At 35.4% G+C, this 26,460-nt stretch overlaps 1 protein-coding gene across 1 annotated transcript in view; it reads right to left on the bottom strand.

The window, feature by feature from the left end:
- Nucleotides 1–26,460, bottom strand: part of PIBF1 (progesterone immunomodulatory binding factor 1) — a 121,386-nt gene that overhangs the window by 2,789 nt on the left and 92,137 nt on the right. Inside the window, exons 16-17 of the mRNA XM_040584200.1 lie at nucleotides 20,278–20,362; nucleotides 1,841–2,020 (exon numbers count right to left, since the gene is read on the bottom strand). Of these exons, the coding sequence (XP_040440134.1) occupies nucleotides 1,841–2,020; nucleotides 20,278–20,362 (265 nt within the window). The remainder of the gene's footprint in view (nucleotides 1–1,840; nucleotides 2,021–20,277; nucleotides 20,363–26,460) is intronic.

Here is a 26,460-nt window from a genome sequence, read left to right as displayed (position 1 = left end):
GACAGTGTAGAAAGTATATTAATTGCAGAGATTTATCTGTGAGCAACTTTTCCTTGCCTTCGCAATCCTATGGGCTACTGCTACACAGTTAGGATTGCTTAACATTTTTTTGGCTTTGCTTAACATTCAGTGGTTGGTTGTATACAGAACTAAAACTAAAAAAATGGAGGTAGAACAATGTAAGGACTATTCTGCTTTCAGGGTTGGGTATAATCTTTTTTTGCATTAGAGAGTACTTTCTCTTTTGTCTGTTGTCTCTAAACTTGTCCCTTTCTAGTTCTGTTTTTTGTCTGTTCTATATTAGTTCTTTCCTCCGACACTTAGTAACTGTTCAATTTAAAAACCTACTTTATTCAGCTGGCCTTGTGGTGGGAGTTCTCATCACATTTTAATCTCCATCTTTCTTTCATTTTGAAGATTTCAGTTACAAAAATAAATCTGTTTTATTTGTGCAAGCTTTTAAAATTCTAGAAATTGACCTAAATTGGGAGGATTTTCACAGGGCTACTAACTTCTTTCCCTGTCTAAAAAGCTCTGCCATCTGCCCATTTTGGATCCCTACTCCAAAGTCTGAAAAGACTAGAATTTTTCAAAGAGAAGTTGCTCACAATTTCTAAATGTAAAAGAATTTTTTCTAGATTCCTACGCCATTCCCATACCCCTAAGTACAACAGGACAGATTAAACACTAAAACTGTGGATCATCTACACAACCTAATAGCTCACATTTTGGCTGTTTTGAATCACTGAATAGCTCTGTCAGGAAAAATTTGAGCAGTATGATTTAGCACTACTGAAAGGATTGTGGATGAGACTACGCTGGGTATGCCTGTGTTTAGTCTCGTAACACTACCCAAGCAAATTTTGAACCCCTAAAATCCTCCTATGCCCTCATATCATGTCCAAGAGATGCAACCATTTCCTACATTTTGTATTATAAAAACGGTATCTGATGTGCTGCAATACAAACCTCATACTGTTTAAAACACTGAATTTTAAAAGTACCCACCAGGCAAAAAAACCCCAAACAACAAACAACAGAAAAGAAAAAAAAAATTATAGATGTATATTTGGACCAAAATAGCACACAGGCTATGCAGTGTGGATACAACCAGTCCAGCCTAGAGAAAGGCAGCTTCAAGAAGTATAAATAAGAGTAATGATTTGTTTTATGATTCAGCATTGCAACTTGGCTTTCTTAAATGTATCAGGTCAGACACAGTCACAGTTTTCACGAATACTAGAGGCACTAAATTTGAAGCAGGCCACTTGAAATATTTAAGTCCGAACATCTATTTTCTAAAGGAATAAACCAGATTTTACAATATCAAGTACCCTTAGTAACAGAAGTGATATCAATACTGGGCATGTTTTTTTTTTTAATATATTTTTTGATATATATATGCACACACACACATTAATACATATATAAGTGAACATAAGTATACATAAATACACCTATTTCCTCACTTCTGCTCCTCAATATATATATGCACATATTCAATTCATACATGATCTGGGTAGATTTAAAATTGTATATGTAGTCTGTGGATCCCTTTGGTTATTAAAATTTTGCTAACTACTCAATGTTACAATATTATAATGGCATTTTTAAAAAGATACAGTTTGCTGTGAACTTAAGATGCAGAAACTACCAAATAGATAAATAACATCATAAACTGTAATTCATCTCCTCAACATTGACCATTCCCATAAAGAGCTGCAAGTATTCAGCTGAATTAGTTATACATCTCCTTGAAGTATTAACCCACATTTTTCTTTTTAAAAAGTGAGAATTATCAAAAAAAGTGTATGGCACTTACTCTTATCATAGTACTTACAAATAACGTTGGCTTAGGTGTAAATATATTTTCTTCTTCATGCTCTGGCAGCACTTTTACTGCAGGATTTGATTTGCTTTTTGCAGTCACACTTTTTACATCAATAGGAGACTGAGGTAAATTTTGTTCATAGCGTTTACCATGTAGATTAATTAGAATCTGTTTCATTGTGGCTAGTTCCTATAAACCCACAAAAAAAACCCAGTCAGTGCTAAGTTATTCAGTAAAATTACATTTGAACCTATTAAATATTTATTTGTTAATAATATATTTATATTCAGCAAACTAAATGTGTAAATGGATCAGTAAATCTAATAAGCATGAACATATACTTGTCATAATTAATACGATTATTAATTGGACACTAGTAAAAGTAAGAAAATAAAAAAGGCAGATAGGATTTATTAAACTGAAATTGTGTGTTGCTTAAAGGCTGTATAACAGAACATTTACTGTGTATTAAGGAACCCACTATCTCTTTTAACTTAAGCTTCAATTTAATGTAAAAGAATTCTTTTGAATTTGTTTTGCCAGGCCAAGGCAGTTTACAAATCTAATTTGAACGACTGTGACAAACTGTACTTTCAAGTGCTAGGTCTTGCACGGATGTCTTATAAATACATTACTAGAGATACATATCTGTGTCTTTATATCCAGATCAGAAAAGAAAAATCAATGAAAAACCTTGTCCTGGTTTGGGGGGGCGGGTAGGGGGGAGTGAGCGACTGAATGGCTGCATGGTATTTAGCTGCTGGCTGGGGTTAAACCACGACAAACCTTAAGAGGACACACAACAAAGATGAGATCAGTGTGGGAAAGAAACGTGAAAAATTAAAGTTCCAACATAGGAAAAAAAAATACAAAAGCATATAGAAATGCAGACTTTTTTTGGATGTTCTAATAATTTGCTTTGTAAACAGTTTGGATTAATTTAAAAAGTAACCTTTTCTTGCCACTTCACAACACAACAGATTACTCAAAATGTATGGTAGAGTGGAAAGGAAAAAACACAGTATTTTGTGACTTTAGATGGACATCTTTTGTCATCTTGCATCACCCACAGCCTAACGTTCTCCCCCTTCCACATCTAATAGGTGTAATTACTATAAAATAAGTTACAGAATTTAAAGAATTATTTGTTTTATTATTTATTGTACTGTTATTATTTAGAGCTTTCATTATTGCAGAACTAGAACAGCAAGGTTAGTAGCAAAGCCTTTCAAAGTAAATTTTAAGACAATTTTACATTTTTTAAACTACTAATGGTTTTGTTTGCTTGCTCTTTATAAAAGCTGTTGTCTTCAATAAGCAATACTGTTAACATATTAACATTCTATATACTTAACATTCTCTCTTATCTCTCAACCAGAACAGGGTAAGTCATATTTATAGCTGAATGACAAACATTTGTTATATCTTACCTATTTCTTAATACTTGCCAGAAAATTACATTGATGCACATGCCATTTTCATTGCACTATTAGTAACGGGTTAAAAAAACCCCTCAGACTTTTCAAACACTCCTGCCATATACCTTCTCTGTCCCCTGCTGCCTTTAATACAAGATAAAGTCAAAAGAATTGTATTGTTGCCTTTAAATTGTCCCACACTAACTCAGTTATATGAATGGATGTTACACTCCACAGACCAGCTTATTGAGTGCACAAACTGTTCTTGTATCTCAGTCATTTAATATTAACTATTTGCATAATTCAGCCATGTGTGGTGGCATGTTGAAACAGCATGACTGCAGAGCAGCTGTTTAAAAGGACTGCACAGTTGATGCCAACATGTATTTCAAAGTTGTAAACTCTGCAAAGATGTTGCCAAAGCAACACATACACAGAATTTCTTGATGAAAATAACTCAACCAAGTATACAGCAAATAAATACACCATCACAGGAGATTAAATTGTACATAAACAATGTTTTGACATTAGCAAGTGCTGTTCCTATACTCAAACTGCTTTATTCTGTGGACCAAATAGTTGCACATTTGAACAAGGCAGAACCCAAAAATGTCACACAGATTTATTTCAAAAACAAGACTTGAAACCTGTATGCTTAGGGTCATATTCTCTTGTCTTAAGATCTACCCGGCAGTCTAAGGTCTTCTCTACTTCACAGAATCTGTCCTGTACTTGACAGCCTTGTCTGTTTTCAGACTTGGAAAAGGCTAAAAGGCTGCAGAGTCAGCTCTCACATGAGCTTCCCCTGTGACAGGAGAATTCTCTGATGTGAAGCTATGGAAAGGAATGACAGGGAGTGGGGATGACAAATTAGCCCACAATGAATAAGTTATTTGGCATCACAGCCAAGTTTATAATGAAAATTTAGCTAAAGTTGCCTTAATATTTGTTCTAAAATGTTTCCACATTTAGTGAGAAAGGCCGTAACAAACTTGGCAAAATAGCACAGAAAACACTGAATCCAATAGCATCATCGGTATGTTTACTGCTAAACAAGAAACAAAAACTGGCCCAACACATTTGCAAGAGATTTGCTGTTTCCAGAAAAGGAAGTACTTGAAATAAAGTTCTGTCTTGAGCAGCAATATTTTACCCATCTCTTTAGACTTCCCTGCGCCTGAACACAATCTTAATTCTCAGCTTCACTTTTAAGTTCTAAATATAGAATCATTAGTACTACCTGCTACTGTTAGCATACTACCATGATTCAGCCCAGCTGGTCCAGAAAGTAGCAAGGAAAAAGCAGCTCTGGACATCGTGCTTAGCAGAAATGTGAACTTTTCCCAGTGTAAAAAGGACCTTGAGAAAAAAGGGGAAAGTAGGTATATGGTTCAAAACAGATGGGAAGAATCTTTTGTGTAGAAGTACACGTTAGTTTCAGGACAAGCTAAGTAAAGGAAGATGTGAAGAGAAGTGGGTCGTTAAAATTTTTATATGTTTCTACTGTGTCAAGTCCATAAGTCCTTTGTCCAGCAGAGATGTGCAAATTGTTTATTTATAGTATTCACTTCAGTTACTCAGTGTACTGTAGAAGCAGCATTGCTAAAGCTCTGTATTTCCCAGTTTATCTGTGGAATTATTTGGTCCTTGTCACATTCGCTCCTGGATGTACAAGCAGCCATGCTATGCAAGCTGTGTCATTGTTGAGGCTTCCAGGTCTGAGGGCTTTGGCTTTGGAAAGCCAGACAGCAATCCTTCTTGGGATGACTATGAGTACTAACACCCCTGAGTGGATTCACCCAGCTCCTCTTTGTGCTTGCTTTTACAGCTTTGGTCTCATCACTGTCCCAAACTTTGACAACACAAGCACCCATGCCCTGCTTACACAGTATTTGATGGGGAACAATGGGAGCAATGTAGCAGGAGGTGAGGTAAGGTAAAACGTACTGCATTCCAAATAGCATCAGAAAAACTTACTTGATTATTTCCATTTATTTTTGGTACTGTGGTGTCCAACAACCTTAGATAACAATAGCAAAAGCAATTTTGTGCTTAGGTACAAAGGATAGGCACCAATCTTTTTGATAGATCATAGAATGGTTGGGGTTGGAAGGGACCTTAAAGATCACCTAGTTTCAGCCCCCCTGCCACAGGCAGGGACACCTTCCACCAGACCAGGTTGTTCAAAGCCCCATCCAGCCTGGCCTTGAGCACTGCCAGGGATGGGGCATCCACAGCTTCCCTGGGCAACCTTTGCCAGCACTTCACCACCCTCACAGTGAAGAATTTCTTCCTAACATCTAATGTAAATCTGCTCTCTTTCAGTTTAAAACGATTACCCCTTATCCTATCGCTACTAAAAAGTCTGTCCCCATCTTTCTTATCAGCCCCCTTCAAGTACTGAAAGGCTGCTATATGTTCATTAATTAAAATGTTTGATGTTTGGGGATTTTTCCCTAATTCTACCTTGTTAATTTATTAGGCTGAATGCTATAAATGCTGCTGTTGTGGAACTCCTACAGTCTGCAAAAACTGTGTATCATATTAAAATCGTCAGGCTTTAAAGCAGTGTTAAAAGAACCAAATCAAAGAAGTGTCAACCATTTTTAAAAGGTAAAGTAAAAAAGGCAAAATAGTTGGATGCTATCTGCTCATATTACTCATATTTCAGAAGAATCTGAGATTCTTATGACAATGTTTGATCTTGAAGCAAGTAAAAATAAGTTAGGTTTTAATTAAAATTGTTTTAAACTGTTTATTATGGATAACTGAAATAGTATCTAGAAAAATGGAGACTGATGATCAGTTTGGGAATATGAAGGGTAAAATTTGATTCCTTCAACTAGCAATGCAACTAGAAGATAGAGATGAGCAAATGCAAAAATAAAGCATGCCCGATATAAAATATAAATGTATTTTGAGTTAGAGATGCTATAAAAGGATCGCTGTTAACATTGGTTTTGTTGTCCTTGATACATGTTCAACATACATGCACCAGAAAAGCATCATATTTTCCTAATTCAGTACTAAAAAAATTGAAAATCAGTATAATAATAAATATTATAACAAAATCATAACTTACTTAATCAAAACAAAATGAAAAATATTTGCCTGATACGGAAAAGGATTGAGGCATAAAAAGGAATGCTGTTTTATCAAGTAAATAACTGAAGTATATAAAAAAAATTCCCACATTAAGCAGAACAGATATTTATCAAGATAGTAATTCCATTTCTTTTCAGTGGATTGTCAAGAAGTATAAAGATTTTTCTTCTTACTGTCTCGGTCATCTAACTATAATCAAAGCAAGAAAGAATCATCTCTGTGCGCTTGAAAGCTTGCAAAGGCACTTAACATTATATATGTGTACAATTATAATAAATATGTAAATTTTTATAAGCAGTTAAAATGATATGTATATTTATATATCATGCTCTGGAAGGAGATGCAAAATAACAGTCTCAAGAAAAAGCAACTGGCTTACAGGAATCAATTACATCAATGTCAATTCTTATGTTCTTATGGCAGGGATGTCTTGTACCTTCAAATAATCTCCATACAGTGATCGTGAAAAGAAACTTTACATAGATCTAACTGAACAGTTGGAAATACTCAGTAGGAAGAGACATTTACCTTTCTGGCCTTAAGATAAGTCATTCTGGTGGTAAATTTAATGTTTTTTGATATCACTAAAATCATCACAGAAGCAGCCAATGGATGTCAGATCCATTTGGCTCCTTCCTCATGCAGTAAAGCTAATGCACTCAGATAAATACCCTCTAAAGCAAAAGTGACCCTAACAATAGCACATACAGTTAACTGTGCCTTTACCATGATAAATAGTACTCTACTTCTAGCTTTACATACAGAATTTATTATTGCAATCTTCACCTTGTATTAGAACTCCATTTTGAAGCAGAGAACTTGTACCGTGGAAACTAAACAAGAAATTGCTGTCCTAGAAAATATATCAGGTTCTGGCAGCACCACTGAATTCTGATGACTGACAAGCATTCCCAGAGAAGAAAACAGCATAAATTCACAGTAAAAGAATGGAAACACAGAAAAGGCACTAAATACTATGATTTTTAATCAAGAAAACCAATCTTACTGACAAACCCAGAAAAATCAGCTGAAGGAGGGATAAAACCAGAGGTCTGTCTCCCTCAAAGGTGCTGATCAAAATTTAAGGTCTGTCAGAATTTGTGAGTCAAGCACTAAGTTAATTATTTTAGATGTGTGTCCCCACCCCCGATCTGCAAATCTTCTGTACTGTTAAAGTAAAGCATGCATATTCAGGATCTCCTTTGGAAAGCTTGTACTCCTCACTTTAACTGCCATATGGTCCCCATGTGGTTAAATTATAACTCAAAATAAAAATACGTATCCAGTCTGGAGAAACTTGAGAGATTACTGTCTTTATGTTCAAGAACAGTTGACTGTTCAGCCCCCCTTGCACAGAGGGGACTGGAAAAAAAAACGCTTCATGAGAGCCTTAGTGCATTACCCCTGGAGTCCGGAGACTGGACTCTTCTCAATGTGGGAGCCAAATAGTAGGTTTGCGTTTAGCAATCTGGTGACTGTTCTGGCTATATTAACTTCTAAAATAACTTCTAATAACTTCTAAAACAACAAAAACAATAGCTAGAATAGAACATGCAAGTGAGGGAAGACAGCCATACTGGGATGAAAAACATGTTTGTGCTAAGTCAATGTAATCTGTCTTCACATGCACGTATCCTCCCATTTAGACAGCTATTGTCTTCAAACAACAAGTCAGTACAGGGAAAAGCAGAGTTCAGAAAGTGAGGTTATGGGTATGTTAAAGAATACTGATTTGAGAAACCTAAAGTAGCATTTAAGAATGCTATATCCATTTGGTAGTGTTTTGTAAAGAACATATTTCAGAAATGACTTCTCAGTCTCTCAAGAATTAAAAGTTCATGTTCAATACAAAAATGTTCGTGGAGGATTCTGAGAAAAAAAAAAAAGGTAATTTTATACTTGCTGTAACTCCTTCTTGAAAGAAAGTGATCTCAATCTGGAAAACGGTAGGGCAGGGTGGTTTAGGAGGAACCGTTTTCACAGTTGTCTGTCTCAGGGTGTTCAGTAGGATCAAGCTTGATGGGCTTATAAAGTGATGGCAGAGAAAATACTAAGGATAACGTCTTCTATGAAGTCTGTGCATTTTCTTATTTGCATTCCTCTTAGATTCCTGCTGTGATTTCCTGTGAAAGTAAAGGTGTGTTAAAAAGTTAAAGCTGTGTCATTAACAGCTGATACTAAGATGGAGAGGGATCTCTGTGAGAACTCTGGTTGCAGCTCAGCTTTGGAACAAGAACATGTGATCAGATACTTGTTTGGATTTCCTCATGTTGACCTTTAGATATCTTCAGTAATAATGTTTAAACCCAGGCAAACTAGCTTGTCTGATTCCTCTATATAGCTGTTGTTGAGAAATTCATAGGTTACAATTGATTTTGCTGATTTTACATGAGGATATGGCAAATAATACCACAATAGTGCCTTTTTTTCTTTTCTGACTACAAATCCCTAGAAAATTTTCAGATGTAGTCATCTATACTACAGATTTTTAAAGTTAGGCAAGATCTATCTCTGCTACTTTGTCACTTGACTTAAGAAACGACTTCTCAGATCATCTTTACACTGGCAGTACTCTTTTATATCATTGGAGTGCTCCAGTTAAAATGGAGGCAAACAAACAGAGTCTTCTGTACAGATTGTTGGCATAGAACACCAAGCCTCTGCCATATTTCTGGAAAACAACAGAGCAGAGGACTGAAATCGAACCTAGGTCCACCTTTCAATATATGCAATGACTTGCATACAGCACTTTGAAGAAAAAAGTTTGAGTATGGTACTCTAACTTTGGAGTGCACTTAAGAGAAAGGAGACATGTATGTGTCATTACCAAGGAATGAGACTCTTGAGCAAAAGTAGTATCTAGAACGCTCTTTAGAAGTACTGGCTGTTCACACAAAGAATTACTTTAGAACTGTTCTTCATGGAATTTATTTCTGCCAAACAGCTAGAGACACACAGCAGAAGGGCTATAGCCTATAACCCGGAATGAATTACTTGTCTCCCTTTGTTGGCTGAAAGTGGAAAAAAGGCCAACACTTTTAGCATAGAATTAACAAAACTGGACATTAATATTAATGATGACATAGCGTGAAATCGTATAAAGACACTACAGAAGCTCCATTTTGATGAGACAGCAAAATGAAGCAAACGGTAAGTCAGTCCATTCCACTAATAATGCCTGCAGATGGACAGGATGCAGTGGCACAAATGGTGCAAGTTCAGCTTCAATAGTGGAAAGCTCTCGACTTGTGCCTATCAGGAGTAGAACCTACAGGCATAACAGATCTCAAAGAATTTAACAACCACCTATGCAATTGAGAAAACATCACAAGTCATGGTTTAATCCCTCATGTAAGACAGAGTGTACTCGACAGAGTTGCATCCTCAATTGCAGCTGTAGTGGAAATATGAAAAGTCAGCAAGAATTCTGGTGTGAGCTTTGCACATATGGCCATCTTAGGCACACGGATACACACTGTAAAGCTGGAAACTGGAAGACAGTATGAAATGTACTGATCAAACAAATGAACCTGATAACTGGGTGGTGGAAAGATGCCAGACCATATGCAGAATGTTGATAGCTTCTCTGCACTACACTTAATTCAGGAGTTCTCTGTATCCCAGTGCACATAAAAACATAAAATAAGCTGACAGATCTGTGACTGTACGGTCTACAAACTAATTCCAGTCTTATAAAGTGAATGCATTAGAACTATGGCAACAATAAAATGGCCCAGTCATTGCAATGAACAGCTACTGTCTTTTTAAATACATAAGAATCTCTGCCTATTTCAGTTGTAATTCTTAGGAGTTGAACTTGCATGTGAAATTCTGAAAGTTTTTTTGCATTTTGTATTGAAGATCAGAAATGATTTGCAATTATAACTAGGACTATATCCCCAAATATTTTTTTTAATCTGATCCATTGTGACATTAATTTACTCAAATTCAAGTTTAATAAAAAGTATGCTTTCTTGAGTAAGTTCTACTTACAGGAGACAGATGCTAAAAATACTAAAATGTCAAAACAGCCTTATTCCCATAAATTATTATGTAGAAGTTCCTATGTTTTCTGAGAGGGTAAGATTTTAGTTTGATTCTCCCTGTTTTTTCTTACAGAGTATTTAAATTCAATTTCCACTTGATAATATTCAAATGTTACCATAAACTGAACAGAATTAAAAGTTTTACACTGCTAGATAAGCAGCAGAATGTGATGGAAATATTCATAGCCAATACAGGAAAAATGAACACAACAGAGCATTGGCTAAATATTCAGAAAATCTGAACAATTTCAGATTGCTCAACAGCCAACAATTTCTTGTTTGTGTGATTATCACTTTAACTGATTCTGGCTCTCTAAAAACCGTGTAATTTAAAATACACATGCCAATTTCATCCCATAATCCATAAGTAAGTTGCATTTTGCCCATGAAACTTCTTTGAAACTTCCTATTTCTTAAGAGCAAAAAATGTATTTAGATTTGACTTATATTAACTGACATTACTAAACCCTGTTAGCATAACATTTCTAAGATTCTACAAAAAAATAAATTGCTCAGTAGAAATCACCATTTCATATGCAATTGTTTAGTTATACCACTGTGAATAGAAGGATAATTCTTTAAAGAATATATGTGAAAACTAGTAAGACATTCTGAATAATACAGCTCCAAGAAAAGAATCAACGCACTCAGCTGTAAAGTCCCCCCTCTTCCTACATTCAGTACTATTTGGAATTCAAGTTTTATTAAAGCTTGACAGCAACAAAACAAGTAACAAAAATGAGAAATACTGCTTAGAAGCACATTTTTCCTTGTAAAAAAAGAGCCAGAAACTTCTCAACACTCATTTAGCAATGTAAATGTCACTTTGTTTCTCCAAGCTTTAAGCTGAGAATAGCTCCAGGGCTTACTTGTGATGCAGAAATGTCCCTGTAATCTACTTAGAAAACATGCAGAACATTAATAGAAACTAGAATCTTGGAACATAAACGTAGCATAAGAAAAATGATAATTACTCTGTGGCTTAACATTTAAAAAGAGAGCTAAGCATTGTACATCAGCATTTTTTTTATATAAAACAAGTTGCAGCACATAGATGAGCAGGAAGTCATTCACTTTAGAAACACAAATAATTTTGACGTTATCATGTACAATCTTTTACACAGAAAAGAGGGGAAAGAGGCAGAGCTAGAGACTGTTTGAAGGCACCTGTTACCAATCACTTCTTCTCAGTCATGTCTTCCCAACCCCTGCAGATACCCCTTCCTTCCCCTCTCCCCCAACAAAGCAGTTTTCTTCTTTTATCCACTAAGCTTCCACCCCTGATTAAACACGTACTGCCCTCCCTCTGATGACTCCAAAGCTTTTTATGAGCCTCTGAACTTCTCTCTACCTCTGTTTTTTTGCAGATGGCAGCTGTTGCTGCTCTCCAGGTTCCTATATCCAACACATTGGCTTTCATTCCTAGGTTGCTTCTAGTCAATCTTCAGCATGACTTAATTACAGTTAAGGATACTATTAGCCATACTTAAAAGTATGAGTAATAATGACATGCTGAAGACTCATCTGGAAACCTCAAGGTCATGGCTGAGAGAGAATGAAACTGTGGGTGTAGAGAATTTAGCAGTGAGGGGCATTCCCCAAGGGTAATACAAAAGGAAGAAAGATAAACATGAGAATATAGGAGTAACCGGTCAAAGTAAGGTAAAGCACAGATACTTCAGGAGACCTTGCTTGGCCTCAACAGAGGAAAAGAAGAATAAAAACACCTGTCTTTTCTTTCATTTTTGTGGGCCAGGTAATGGGATAATTATTGAGAATTAATAAGGTTTTGTGCAGGACATGACATTAGATGAGTATGTGCAAGCACAGACACTACTAGATTCTCAAACACTGGAAAGAAAATTTTGGAACAATGTCATGGAATTGCAAATGCTTCTGATAATTCATGTGGCCATGTTTAAAGTCTAACATTCATCAAGATTTATATAAATCCTCAGGAACCTTAGCCTGATTTGTAGAAGCTCTTGGAAAACTCTTAGAGCGATTAACAAACTATGCATATCCTAATAGGACTAATTAGTAACTGTTCTACCTGCTTGATCACGTGGGCTCTCTCCAGTCTTACACACACGTGGAAAATGCATTTGGCAACCACTTATTAAAAAACAAAAGTCAGGTTTTCTACATTTTAAAGATAATGAAGTAACTATTTTCTGTTCTTAACTTCACCTTTCTCTCTCTCACTTGTTCTCTTTTTCTCTGTCCTTACTTATTACCTTCACAATGCTGCCTTATGTTTCTCTCCTTTTCTTGCACCCCATCAGATCCTCTGTTTGCTTGGACAAAATAAGCTACATTTTTAATCTCATTCACATAAGCACTCCAGCCTGCTGTGATTTTTTTCCCTCTTTTCTTTCCAGAAAACATAATATAAAATATAAATAATATCCATTCTACAGTTCAAATTAAAAAAAAAATAATTAGATTTCATTTTTAAGAGACTCACAGGACTTTGAAAAGTGACCTTTTTTCAGGAGATGTGGATTAAAAAAAATGAATGTAAATTTAAATTCTGAGAACAATACAAAGTGAAAACATGATTTGCTTCTGATACTACTTTCAAATTTAAATCAGTTTATATATAAGAAGATGACTTGGAGAAAAGAATTAATTTTTGTCTAGTTAGGAAAAACACTAAGGAGATTTTCTTTTCAGGTTTTTGAACTGAAACACATAAGGGAAGAATGGTTGTGATTAAGGTATTGCATTAGGACACGTGAACTCTTAACCTCTACCACAAACTCTGGGGAGTTTTGGATAAAACACCATTTCTTTCATTGCGGTTGTTGCTTCTGCAAAATGGGTAGTGATACTTTGCTGCTTTAAATTCTGAGAATAATATTTGTGAGGTGTTCACAAATGTGGTGAAAGGCAGAGAAATACTTAATTATTAAATGGGATTATTTTGACATATTGTTAAGAAACTGCGAAAACCTGGAAAGGGGGAAAAGATAAACATCAGGTTTACTCATAAATGGGGAGTTACACATCGGATTTGGAAAGCTTCTGACCTGCCAATTGGAAAATAAATTCAACATAACAGTCACATAGGCAATTAGCATTTTAATATTAACCTGGTAGACTATTCTCAGCAAGAATCACTCAATAAGAGTTTTTTAAACTTTAATATGTTTTTAAAATAATAGGAGCTTGCAATGGATAACAGAAATAAATTTTAATCTGTTGTAGTTGAAGATTCATACCAACTCAGGTACACATATTTAGAAAGATTTACCACTCAATTCAAGCGACACAACAATTTACTGACATAAGATAACCAGATTTAAGTAATCAAATAGCAATTAAATCCCATGTGTCTACATCCATTTAACTAATTGATATAAAATAGGTTTATTTAAACTACTACTACACGTTTTCTACTTTGTCCCATAGCAGATAGCCAGAGCCTGGTTTCTGGTTACTAACTTCACATGAAGAGCTTTGGCACAGTAACACATGAATGTGCCAATAAGGCAGGTGACTAGTTCAGCAAGTTTACATTCTATCACTTGTATGCACAGCTGCTAATGTACCACAAGTGCACAGATGTGTGAAGGAGGTAAAATATCAGCAGGTTTTCATATAATTTTAACCAGTATACAATATTTATGTGCTGATAAGTGATCATGTCTGCATAAACAATTGCATTATAAGAAAATAATGAGTATTATAAACAGCCTTCATTTGCAGTGTTTATGCCATAAATTTTACCCTTTTATTTCTCACTAAAATAGTTTCACAATATTTGTTGTACTTTTATAGATTAAAAATTACTGTATTGCCAGACTACACTGCACACAGGTGATTACAAGCAGTTTTTTAAAAAACAGTAGTGCAAATTGACTCCCTTATATTCATATAAACTGAAACTGATCTTAGCACTTAGAGGAGTACCATTTAAAGCCTTCTATTGGTGTTTCTTACACCACTGTCTCATTTCTGTTTCTTCTCACGTCTCCTAGAATATTTCTATTTAAAACATGAAAAGAATGCCTCCATTTGTTATACTGGCTCTGTTCTGCTCCCCCCGCCCCCCCCCCCCCCCCCCCCCCCCCCATAACGGCTTATGAACTCCACATCAAAAATCTAAACAACAGGTTGTTAATTTTCAAGATTTCAGAAATCTGTTTCTACATTCTGTACTTTGAATTGGAAAAACTAAAATAAATTGATTTATTTGTGTGCATTATTTGGTTTCTTTACTATAATATGTCTGCATCTTAAATATCTGAAGAGATAGTACAATGTCATACATCAAAGCATAGCAAATTTATAACCTCTTAAATGTAACCTCAGAAAATGATTACTAAAACTTCTTGCCAAACATCTGAGTGCTGACAGACTGCCCTTCCAAGTTTTCATCTGAAGCTTGCAAGCCAATGGATAAAGTCTAAAACTGCACTTCTGATGTTCCAAAATACTAACAACTGCATCAAGCATGAAAGGCAATGGAAGTGCCAAGATCACAGAGCTCACGGTAAATATTTCTTTTAGTCAAAGGCTGACTGTTGGAAGAGAAGGGAAAAAAAAAATCCCAGATAAAAGGAATCATGGTTCAAGAGCTTCAGCTAAAAAGATTTAGTGGATTCATCCCACTTAACTTTAGCACTTAACAGCAAACTGCACTTTGGTGCCTTTAAGTTATAGATGCCCATTACATGCACGAAAGGATAAAGTTTGGATGCAGATAAAGGATGCCACAGAAGCTCGGTGTGCTCTACTCCACAGTTTTGGACACAAAATGCCCTCTTTTTCATAGGTAAGTAATACTGACATATAAATATTTTTACTTGCTCTTTTCCTTGCTGGACCCTTTCCAAAAGCAATTCAAATTGCTAACCTAACAGAGAGCAATTCACTTTTGTGGTATTCTTTTTTTGGTCAGGTTATGCTTCTGTTTAGTGATCTGTATGGTCCCTGTGCAGTATTAGAAATGTGCCAGAGCTGGTGCAAGAGGAGAGAGAAGAATCAGAAGCAAAGAGGTTATAGCTACTGCCTCAACTTGGGCATAATGGGTAATTTCATCTTGATTTTTGCTTTGAAGAAACATCCTTCTAACATGCGCCCCTGACTATACCAAGACATTAGGGCAACAAGGGTCCAAATCTGGGGGTAAGTGCTGAAGTTAAGAGTGGGAAGAATCAAGATCACAAGTCGTCTTTTTTTGTGTGTGGTTCAGTTATCCACAGTAAAAGACAGAAGGTCAAAAGTGTAAAGTTCAGATTAAAAAGAGAACATAGACTACAAATAATAATGCAAAAAAAATCTGGATTTGAAATCTGGATTTTTTAAAAAAAACCAAACACTGTTTACTAGAAAGTTATTAATGGGAGACTCCATTGTTCCTCCAAACAATGTTTTATGACTCTTCTGATGGATCTGGGAAAACAATTAAAAATCCCATTGCTTATCTTGACAAAACATATAAAATTTCTCAGTCTGAAATCAGCTCAAAAATTTGGCTGTACTAACTGTACTCGCTATCGTGCATTGAGGGGTTTACAAACGGCATCACAGTATTGCGTACCCCAGTTCCTTCTGACACACCAAAGTGGGCAGCAGCACTGTGAAAGCTTTATTACGAACCTCTAAGAATATAATCTTAGCATGATCCTGGGTATGAATCATTCACGATAATGCCATTGAATTCCCTCTCAAATACTGAAGTTTCAATTTATCCATATGAAGAAGATAAGAAATATTATTGCATCAGCTGATTCTCAATGATCTAAATGAGAAGCTAGATTAAAAAGTTTTCTATATTCATTTACTAATTAATTCAGAAAAAAACCCCCAGGAAATAGCAGGCCAAGAAACAATTAAGAATTTAGGCCAAGAATATAGCCTAGGAAAAAAAGCGTCAATTTTTCTTTCATGGGTGGACCTAACTTTTTAAGAATGTGCATAGTCAAACGACCAATTTTAACTTTAATTTCCCACAGCAAAATAAAATAATCATCATCAAATTAGCTGTCTACATAATTTGAAATAATGAACTATTTTATTACATGAATATCCAGTGTCATTTTTTTCCTGTAATAAAAGAACTCACATAAGAGCCCTATACAAATTCTTCCAAGATTGTTTTTTTCTTCCAAAATTAAGATATGTGAAAAGGACGTAAGATTAAGCTTGAGCATAAGTTCTTTATTTAAAAAGTGTATAGAATGCCATAATTACCTCCAAAGCAAGCATTATGAATCCATCTGATATTACAAGGTGATAAAAACAAAAAAAAACCCCAACCCCTCAAACTCTAACATTTCATTAAAAAGATTTAATACAGTCTGAGACCACACAGGCTGGAATACCTTAAGTCAAAACTTTATACTTATTGAAACATGTCACTGTAAGACAGCCTTAACAATGTTTTGGCATTTTGCTTGTATTTTGAACATACCTCAACTTCATTTTATGTGAACTATGAATATCTTGGGTTTATCTATTCCAGAATTCTAATGTTTTTACTTGCAAACATGAGCGCAACAAAGTAATTCCTAACAAGACATGACAGTTTAGTATGTGCAATGACTAAACAAGACTGATAGTAATCATATTACAGGATAGCACGTACAGAACACATAATCCCATAATTCATATTTTTTCAAATTGCATAGATCTATGTTTACAGATAGCATGTTACCTTTATTTAAAAATACATACTTTGTCTAAATGAAGTTAAGTCTTTATTAACCCAAGATTAGAAAATTTGGATTGTTTTTTTCTATTAGCAGGGATAGTTACTGTGAAACTGTGATGTTACTGCATATTTCCCCTTTTTATTAAGACAGCAAAAAAATGTAACTGAAGACTAACTCAAACTAAATTGTCCTATCCTATACAAAGACTTCAATACAAGAGATAATTGCCTTTTAGAGAAATTCATAAACTGTAAAACTATTGAAAGAAGACTGCATTAAAAGTAAAAAATAAAAGGCTACATTAAGAATAAACAGAAATGACAGAAGTTTAACATATACATACATAGCCCCCCCCCCCCCAAACGCTTCTTGTTATTTTCACACATTTTCTAAAACAACTTCAGCTTATTTTTGTGTTTCTTAGGGTTTTTTTGTGCATTGTACTGGCATTTTGTAATTTTCTTGCCCTAAACATGCCACTTCTAATGTGGGTTGGTTTTTTTGTTTTGGTTTTTTTTTCAGTATTTATAGCCTTTTCTGCATAGGTGACTTGAAAAAATGTTACCACTGTTAAGTAAAACAATGTGACTAATACGGCCTAGTTTTAACATATAATAAGAAATTTGACAAAACGGTAATAATTTTGGAAATTTTTGATCAATTTTTTAACATCCAGAGGAACATTCAAGATGAAGTCTCTTTTAGACTCAAGTATTTGCTTTCTTTTTTACAAAGCCTGCCTCACTCAGCCTTGCTTGCACCCTTTGCCACAGTTTGAAAATGTTAAGTGGTGAAATGACACAAAGAAGCAAACTGCTGCACATCAGGAAGAGTTCATGAGAGTACTCATAGGGGCTAACCTTGTTTGGATGTAAACAACGTCGCATTGCTTTGAAGCAGAAAATTTTACAGTTTTCTTATAAAACATTGTTAAATTTTACCTTTATCACTTTCTACTGGTTTTAATCAGCTGCAATGCATGCTGGTTGATATGACACTACTAAAACTAGGCACCCAAAGCGTAACTACTTTGAGAGCAGAACTATTTGGCAGCAGCACTACTTGGGAGAGAAGAAATAGGAACAGGAAATTTTGAAAGAAATTAATTTGAAATTAGCCTGCCAAGGGCCTATCATATTGGAAATTCAGAAAATTCACTATATACTTATACAATTAAGTCATGTTTCCTCAGAGTATTTTTCATATAATTAATATAATGATATGATAATGCATTAATATAATGATAAGGCTTATAAATTATCTAGAAATACTTTAAATATTTTATGTTAAATTAATAGGAGACCAGTGGGTTTCATATGAACAAAAAAAATGACCAAAAACCAAAAGAAAAAAGCAAACCCAAATATAATCCAAACAGAACATACGTCTTTGTCTCAGCCTTGAATTTGGAATTTAAATATATGATGTGGATACAGACATCAGAAATAAGAGCTATCAAATGATTACTTCTGATGTACCTACAGATGCTCCTGCCGGGTCAACGACACCTGCAGTTTTGGGAAGTATGTTCAATTACTCTCTTCTGTAATTAGGTTATTTTAATCTCTATGCAGGGAACTTCATAACCACTACAATCAACTCAGAGAGCTAAATGCAAAAACTATTCTAGGAGGAAACTGCATCAGACAAATACGCAGTGTGATTCAGCGCAGAAACTAAACAAGTTAAACACTTGTTTTCTTTTTACTTTTAAGGTGATAATTTCACATTTGAGATCTGCACTCAGGGAACAGAATTAGTAAGTTTTCACTGAAGTTGACGCTCACGTAGATTAAGCTGTCAGTGAAATTGTTTTGGTTTCATTCAACAAAAAACGGTTTTGTAACTGGTCAGCGGAGAGAAACTGGTTTGGACAAATTCATGACATGGATTTTGGTTTACTGATCTAAGAAGGGAATCTGGGAGAACAGCAAGGAAAGGAGATGGAAGGGAAGAATTTTGGAGGTGGAGTGAGAGGACTTCAAGAAGTGCATGGAGAGTCAGTTTTCTATGGAAATAATGGTATCAGAATGAGTGATAATGCAATCTCAGACAAGATAATTTAGGACAGTGGTAGATTCCTTGAAAGTAATCTCCCCATCTTCTCTCTTTCCAGCTGGAGAATTGAAAGGAATTTTTCAGAGAAGTATTGATATAATGACTCTGTGATGATCTTTCTTCACAGGTAACTGGGAATTTAGGTCCCATTACTGCATATATATAACTTGTGCTGTTTTTCCTCATATGCATAATTTTTGTTCACTAATGTTGTATTTTCTCTGCAAATCCTTGAAAATCATTTAGCAGCTCTGGGAGATCATTTAAACAGCTGCTCATGGTTAGCTTTTGGTTTTATATCTTCAGTATTCTGTAGCCTCAGAAAACTTCCCATATTACTATTCACTCTTTTTCAGATCATTTGTGTATGGGACTCCTTCAGTAAACTGTGTTTATTCCTATCTTTTGTTTCAGACATCTAATCTGCAGAAAGATTTTTCTCTCATACTCCTTGACTTGTTAATCTCTTAAAATTGTTTAGAGAAATCTTGACAAAAGCCTTTTAGGAATCCTTATATAAAGCATTTATGTCTAAATGGCAAGATTTTGCATGCTTTTAGATCTGAGAGTGTATTTCAGTAACACTGTAACTCCTTGCTTGAATGAAACCCAGATAAGTAGATAAAGAAGTACCCTGACTCTTGTCTGGATGAAACCTGTGTGACTACCTCGTTTCCTCTCCCCAAATCCTGTTTTGGAGTTGAAAAGAAACTCAGATGTGTGTACAGGAAATGAATTGTGCAATGCTTTGTTCAGGCTTTTGGTCTCAATGACTGGGAAAAGCAGGGAGAGATACCGGGGCATACTGTGGCACATGCAGGCCTTTCAGATTATGCATGTATCAATCTGATCACATTTATCTAAATACTTGCTAAATGCCTGGCAAAGACTAAACACTTGCAAGGCATGTCTGTTGTATGCATAAGAAAAGAAAGAACAGTGAGACCAAGTCATCTGAGAGAATTTAGCAACTGAAAGTACAACTGAGAGCCTCCCCAGTGCCTGATATGATCACCTGTGTTTCTGAAAATGACACAGACCAAAAAAAAAAACCCCAACAAATCAAACCAAAGTAAACCATTTTTTTCCCCCCATGGTTTAAGGCTGAGGAGAGAAAAAACACACTTATGGCAGTAATGCTAAAATGGGAAGATTACCTCACGGTGATTTAGAAGTCTCTCCAAATCCACTGCCATTTGATTCTTGACACGCAGCAAAGTTGTCTTTTCTTTATTTAAAAGACTGGCAGAAAGAGGATAGGAAATGCAGTAATAGCAACAGATAATCTCTTTTAATCTTGTATGTTGGCCGAAACATGCATTTTATAAAGCTAAATACTGGCAATGAAAATCTGCTTGAGTAATTTTATCAAATGATCATTCATTATGTTCAAGAATTGGGGTTTTTATAAATGGGCCTGAATGAACTGATGCATGCAAAATCTTATTGTAGACAAACAGAAGTACTATTCAAAATCTTCATAAAATATGTTGGGTTTTTTTTTATTCTGAAGGACAATTTAAGTTATCAGAATCCTCTAACTATTATCTCTCAGTTTCTTCTAGGCAAAATGAGCTCATTTCATAAGCAAAGTACGGTTCCTTATATCTCCTAGTATATCAAAACATGGCTTTCTTTGTTGTACGCATCACTAGTAGCAGCACATGCTCTTCACTCTGTATGACCTCTTCTTATACTACTGTACTTAGAATTTTGAAAATAACAAATACAAGGAAGAACCACCTCTCCCTTTTAGCTATGTAATTTCTGAAGAAATTGTAAATGTGTTTTTGCCATTTTTTTTTTTATATTCCAGGATAACGCATGGGATCAAGTTTATTTTGTGAACCAGGTATGAAAATTGTTTTATCATGAAGACATGCTTTTCTAGCACAATATCATTTAATTGTTCTTTGTTTTCTTAGTTACAGAATATGAGCATTTGAAATGTTTAGCATACACATTCTGATTCCAAGCAGCAATTCTAATATAATTAAATGTATTTTCATATTTAGCCCCAACATCAGTTTCCAACAATAAATTTCAGACTAATGCATATATAATACCAGTATATAATCTAGTTTGTTAAAACAGCCACAGAGATTTTCTTGGAAGACCAATGTTATACAAGCCATTATCATGACTTAACTAAATAGTTTGTACAATATAAACTATCACATAAATCAACAACTATGAAAAATGCAATTCTGCATATGGACTGCAAAAATGTAATACTGAATACAGGTCAGGAGTTCAAAAGCAAATGTATTAAAACTTTATAAATGGAATGGAGCAATTACATGTGTCACAAACACAAATTATTTAACATTCCCAGTATTTAATCCAGAAATGATCAACAAAATAAATCAGCCTTTTCTTTAATTGGCTGCATATCATCCACTTGTTTCAAATAAGCAACATCATCCTTTGCCCCAGAGATTTTCTGGAAGTTCCTTGCAAGCTCTGTACTGTAAATTATGACTGTCAGTTCCTTTAGGCATTCATTAATTCTAAGAAAAAAAATGTACGCTTTGGCCAAATTGCTTAGTTGTCAGAGTTATTTAAAAGGAAAGTAGTAACATTTATGAAAAACTACAAGGATATTTTAAAATTTTCAAGAGTTTTATTTTCTGTGACATTTTTATTCATGATGCAATTGCTGTACTATTTTTTTCCTGGGTTCCTGTGTTGCAACTTACTGATATGTCAGTTTTTCTTGGATTACTGGACTTCCTAACAGCATAAACCAATCGTTTTAGAGAGTGACTCACAAACTTATTAGAGAAGCAATAATAAAAGTTCCTTTATGCCTTAAAGAGTGTGATGGATAAGCATAAACATCAGTGTTCATGACTAAACCAGAAATTCACGCTCAAGGTTCAATTTCATCTACAGAACAGAACCTATTCTAGGTATACCTTCTGAAACAATGTGACACGACTGATCTATGTGGAGCAGTTGAAATTTTCTTTGTTTATGGTCAAATACAGGAATTAGATTGCTACGTCATTCAGTAGAACTTGATGTGTTTTCTGTCATCATATGACTATAGAACTATCAAAGCATGTGCAGACTTCAGATTTATTAGATTTGCAATAACTATGCTTTTTCACCATTGCAGATAGAAGGAAATAATTCATATACTTTGAAAGAATACTGCAGAAGAGACATACATACATATATGTAACAGAGCAAGAACACAGTTACCAGGCACAACAATAATAAACTCATACCTAATGACCAAGTAAAGCAGAAATACCTTCAAAAGTTCAATTTTGGGAAGAAGGCTGACCATTTCAGTTCCTGTTATGAAAGTGTTCTGAACAAGCACCTTGGATACAACAGTCAGGAGGTTCTAGCTTTAAACTACCCTACACTTCCATCAAATAGTAGTTTAACCTAATCCAGTTTTAACTGGCAGTGTAGCTTTACACTTTGTTTCAGCTGACCTAAGTGAAAACTGTTGCTGAAAGATCATCCTTCCCTAACCACATATGGGTAACCTGCTATTTATGTTGGTACTCGAAAATTTGTGACCACAGAAATAGGACACTTCACTGATCTGTATAGAAGCTATAGAGTCTTTTTAAAGGTTATTTTTCACGTGGATCACCAAAGCAACTTGATTTACCATGTACAGTGGAAACCCACAGCTGAAGTAAGGATGAGACTGCTCCATTTGGTGACAGAGTGATTTAACTGTCTTACTATGGTTCTGAAACCACAATCTATGAGTCTAGACAAGCCAGCTTCTCATACCTGAGCTCAAGGGTTGTAACTTTCCTCCGAAGAGACAGGATCTTCTTGACCATCTCTAATTAACCATACTTTTAAGTTTTCATGATACAGATAGGTATTAAAGTACTAAAGCACTAAACATGAAAAGAAATCTTCCAATGACTTGCTCTGGGGTGAAAACATGTGAACACTTGAGAGAAATGGATTGCGTCAAAATGATCTAATATCCCTGGAGTTATTTAACTGCATAAATGACTGTTTTCACTGTTGTGTAAACAAAAGTGTAGACCATGCTGTGCTCCATACTCCTGGTCACTGACTGCTCCATCTTGAGTGTGGAGAAGGTCCCCTTTGAGATACATCATGTATTCAATAGCCCCAGAAGTCTGGGTTGGAGAATTCACTGAAAAGCAATGCAGCTCCTGCTTTTTCTGTGTGCCTGGGTTTCCAGAAGAAACCCAAATGTCTGAGAGGAGATTCTGCTTAATTCCATCATGCTTTCAAAACCTAACCAGGTATGAATCCAGGACGTACCATGGAATATGTTTGTCATATACATACACATTGCTCATAGCAACCACTGGCTTGTTTCATTTCACTTTACTCAGGATCTAAAGCCAAGGTAGTTTGGATATTGTAAGCAAGACATTTTTAGGTGACTTGATTGTTCTGCAGAATGGAGATTAACATTTCACAGTCTGACTTTTAAAGCCTTTTGAATCTTGGCAATTAAGCCACCTTTTAAATCTCTGGTCTAAATATACTAGCTACTAACCTGTTGAGAAGCTTCTGTTATTAGATGGTCTGCATAATATGCTTACGCTCAACACACTAGATAAACATGGTTTTATATATTACTGGTTTTTATTACTACTTCTATTCCATTTGAAAAAAAGTAAGTTTCTTCTTCAGTGAACTGTGTACCCCAAATGCTGTAAGAAATAAGGATTGTGCCTTTCTGTTAATTTCTTATTTGTGTGATTAAGTTGAAAACTGAAGTAAAATCTTGAGTTATTTTTTTGCATTTTATGTTCACACACATATATTACTGTAAGAAAATGGAAATAGCACATGTGAAAGTTTTTTACATAAAACTGAATGCATAATATAGGCGTATAGTGCAGCTATCCCTTCTCTGCAAATTACAGATGAAAACCTCAAGCAGACGGTTAATTTTTAAAGCTTAAGTCAAACTTTCTTTTTTAGTCATATAGTTAAGAGAGGGAGTTATAAAAACTTCTGCAAATAAATGTTCTTTAGGAGAGACAATACATGAAAAATTTGTGATCTCTCACTGTGAGGCTAAACAACCACAGATCAGGTTTTTAAAGGCATTTAGGAGAGTATTGCTTAATGATTTTAATTGGAGTGCTTCAGATGGCTTAAAACCTCACCTGTGTAGTGTCCCAACTGAAAAAAATTACTTTTTCAAATTGAAAAAAACCCCAAACAACTTTTAAATGGTTGTAATACAGGTCAGAAAATGTTCATTTTTAGAAAAAAAGAAATATTGTTCTACGAATTTTGTTTGGAGCATTTCCCAGGTAAACTGCAGTAGTGTCGGACTAGATGATGCAAATCTCACATAACGGTAATGTTCTCATAAAAAGCTCATTGACCATTCTGTGGTGGGAAAAACTCATCTAACACTGTATGTTGAGCTTTATAATGTTTGGATGGCATTAGAGAACCCAAAAAGTTTAGGTAAGAAACATCTCAGTACATAGCTTCTTAGTGAGCAAAATCCTTGTACTGCTTCTAGATTTGCCATACAGTCAGGCTTTTGAGGAGTGTTTTTGGGTAAGTGAACCATTTTTAAAACCAGCCATCGGTACTGACAAATTTGAGTAACAGCATTCAAAATAAACACCCTCTTTTAATGAATAAAGTCCTGTTTAATGTCTCCAGTTATTTATAAACCTAGATGTTTTTAGCAGAAAATTATGTACTAAAACTACAATTACTTCACTACACACATAAGAATGAAATTCTGAGGTTTGTTTTCCTACAGCATGACATAGTCACAAGGCATTTATTTCTTTTCACAAGGGGTGCTAAATGTGATGTTTTCATTTCTGGTTAAGAACTGTATGCTAGAGAGATTTCTTTATAGTAGGAAGGAGTTATCTTCATGTATACCACTGCTTTTATTAATCGCTGCTGTTTACTTTTATTAACAAGAGTCTATGTGGACTAACACAAATGAGAGGTTACTTAACAGAGTATTTTGAGATATGTGGAAGACCTATAAATTCACCCTGCAGATGATTCTGTCACTCAAGACCAGAGGTTTTATATCTGAAGTGTATCTGCAGCTGCATGGCTCAGTGCACAAGCACATGAAGTGCTCTGCTCCCAGGGCCATCTTGGTTCTCTCCATGGCCAAGTGCCAGCACAGCCCATGGCCTGCCTGGGAGAATTCTAAGGGGATGAGAAAGAGAGTGGTAGTGAATATATGTGTGGGCAGCATCTGACAGTTTCTCTTATTCCTAAACAACCTCTCCTTTTATCTTCACGTGGTAATACATTTGTGCCTTCACACTTGAATCTAAGCAGTAATGTCACACATCTGTAATAACCTGGAGATAGGTGTCCAGATTGTTCATGCAAATAGTTAACAGCAATGACAGCTGCTCAGCTAAGCATTTACCTCAGCCACAATAGCTCTTGCAGTTTTTAGTGAAGATACAGCTAAAGATCCATACAGCTGTCTGAAAGATGTCCACAACGGACACACTTCTGAGCAACTCAACAAAGTACCTCCAGCTCTGGTAGAATATACTACTTTAAGGCCTTGATTCAGTCTGGTACCTATTTGACTATTGCTCTCCTTTAAAGGAGAGGCTGAACAAGGCTTTGAGCAACCTAATCTAGTGGAAGATGTCCTTACTCATGGCAGGGTGGTTGGAACTACATGATCTTTAAAATTCCCTTCCAACCCAAACCATTCTGTGATTCTGTGTTTCAGTTTGACAGCTATTGACACAAGCAACCTTGAGCACTCTTTGAATAGTCTTTCCAAGTGAGGAGGACATTTTGATATCGAGGGTCTGAAAGTCAGCCTTAGCTCTAGAGGTATGACACTTAAGGATAAAGGCATGTAAGATGCTCTGGTTAAAGGGAACTCTGAAGACCGCATTGAAAGGAAACGTAGATGGGTCTGCAGGATTTCTCATATCAAAATGATCTGCCTGAATCTGTCCCACTCCTCTTGTGGAAATAACTGCTGTCAGAAATGATGCTTTCACAGCATGATGCAGTCTGCAGAAACCTGAACAGATCTACTGCCTGTCAAGGGACCACATTTTAAGTCACTTTAGGCCATTCTGTGAAAAATCAGTACAAATCTGGCACAAGAACATTCACAAGGAGATTGCTGTCATAGATAGCCTTCCTTATAGTTGCCTTGTGCTGATTTCAATCAAGACTGTCTGTTTCATCACAGAATCAAAACCACATCCAGTAGCAACCAACAGCCTTCTCAACAGACAAGGAATACAAAGCCCTGCAGGTTGCTGCAAAACATTTATAAAGTTGCAAGAAAGTACTGACTCATCATCCTGGGAAACCTGCTGGAACCTACCCAGCCTAAGGAATATGTT

Source organism: Falco naumanni, chromosome 2, assembly GCF_017639655.2.
Source record: "Falco naumanni isolate bFalNau1 chromosome 2, bFalNau1.pat, whole genome shotgun sequence".
NCBI classification, from domain to species: Eukaryota; Metazoa; Chordata; class Aves; order Falconiformes; family Falconidae; genus Falco; species Falco naumanni.
The sequence above is the reverse complement of the archived record's forward strand: the minus strand, read 5'-3'. Positions and strand labels throughout refer to the sequence as shown.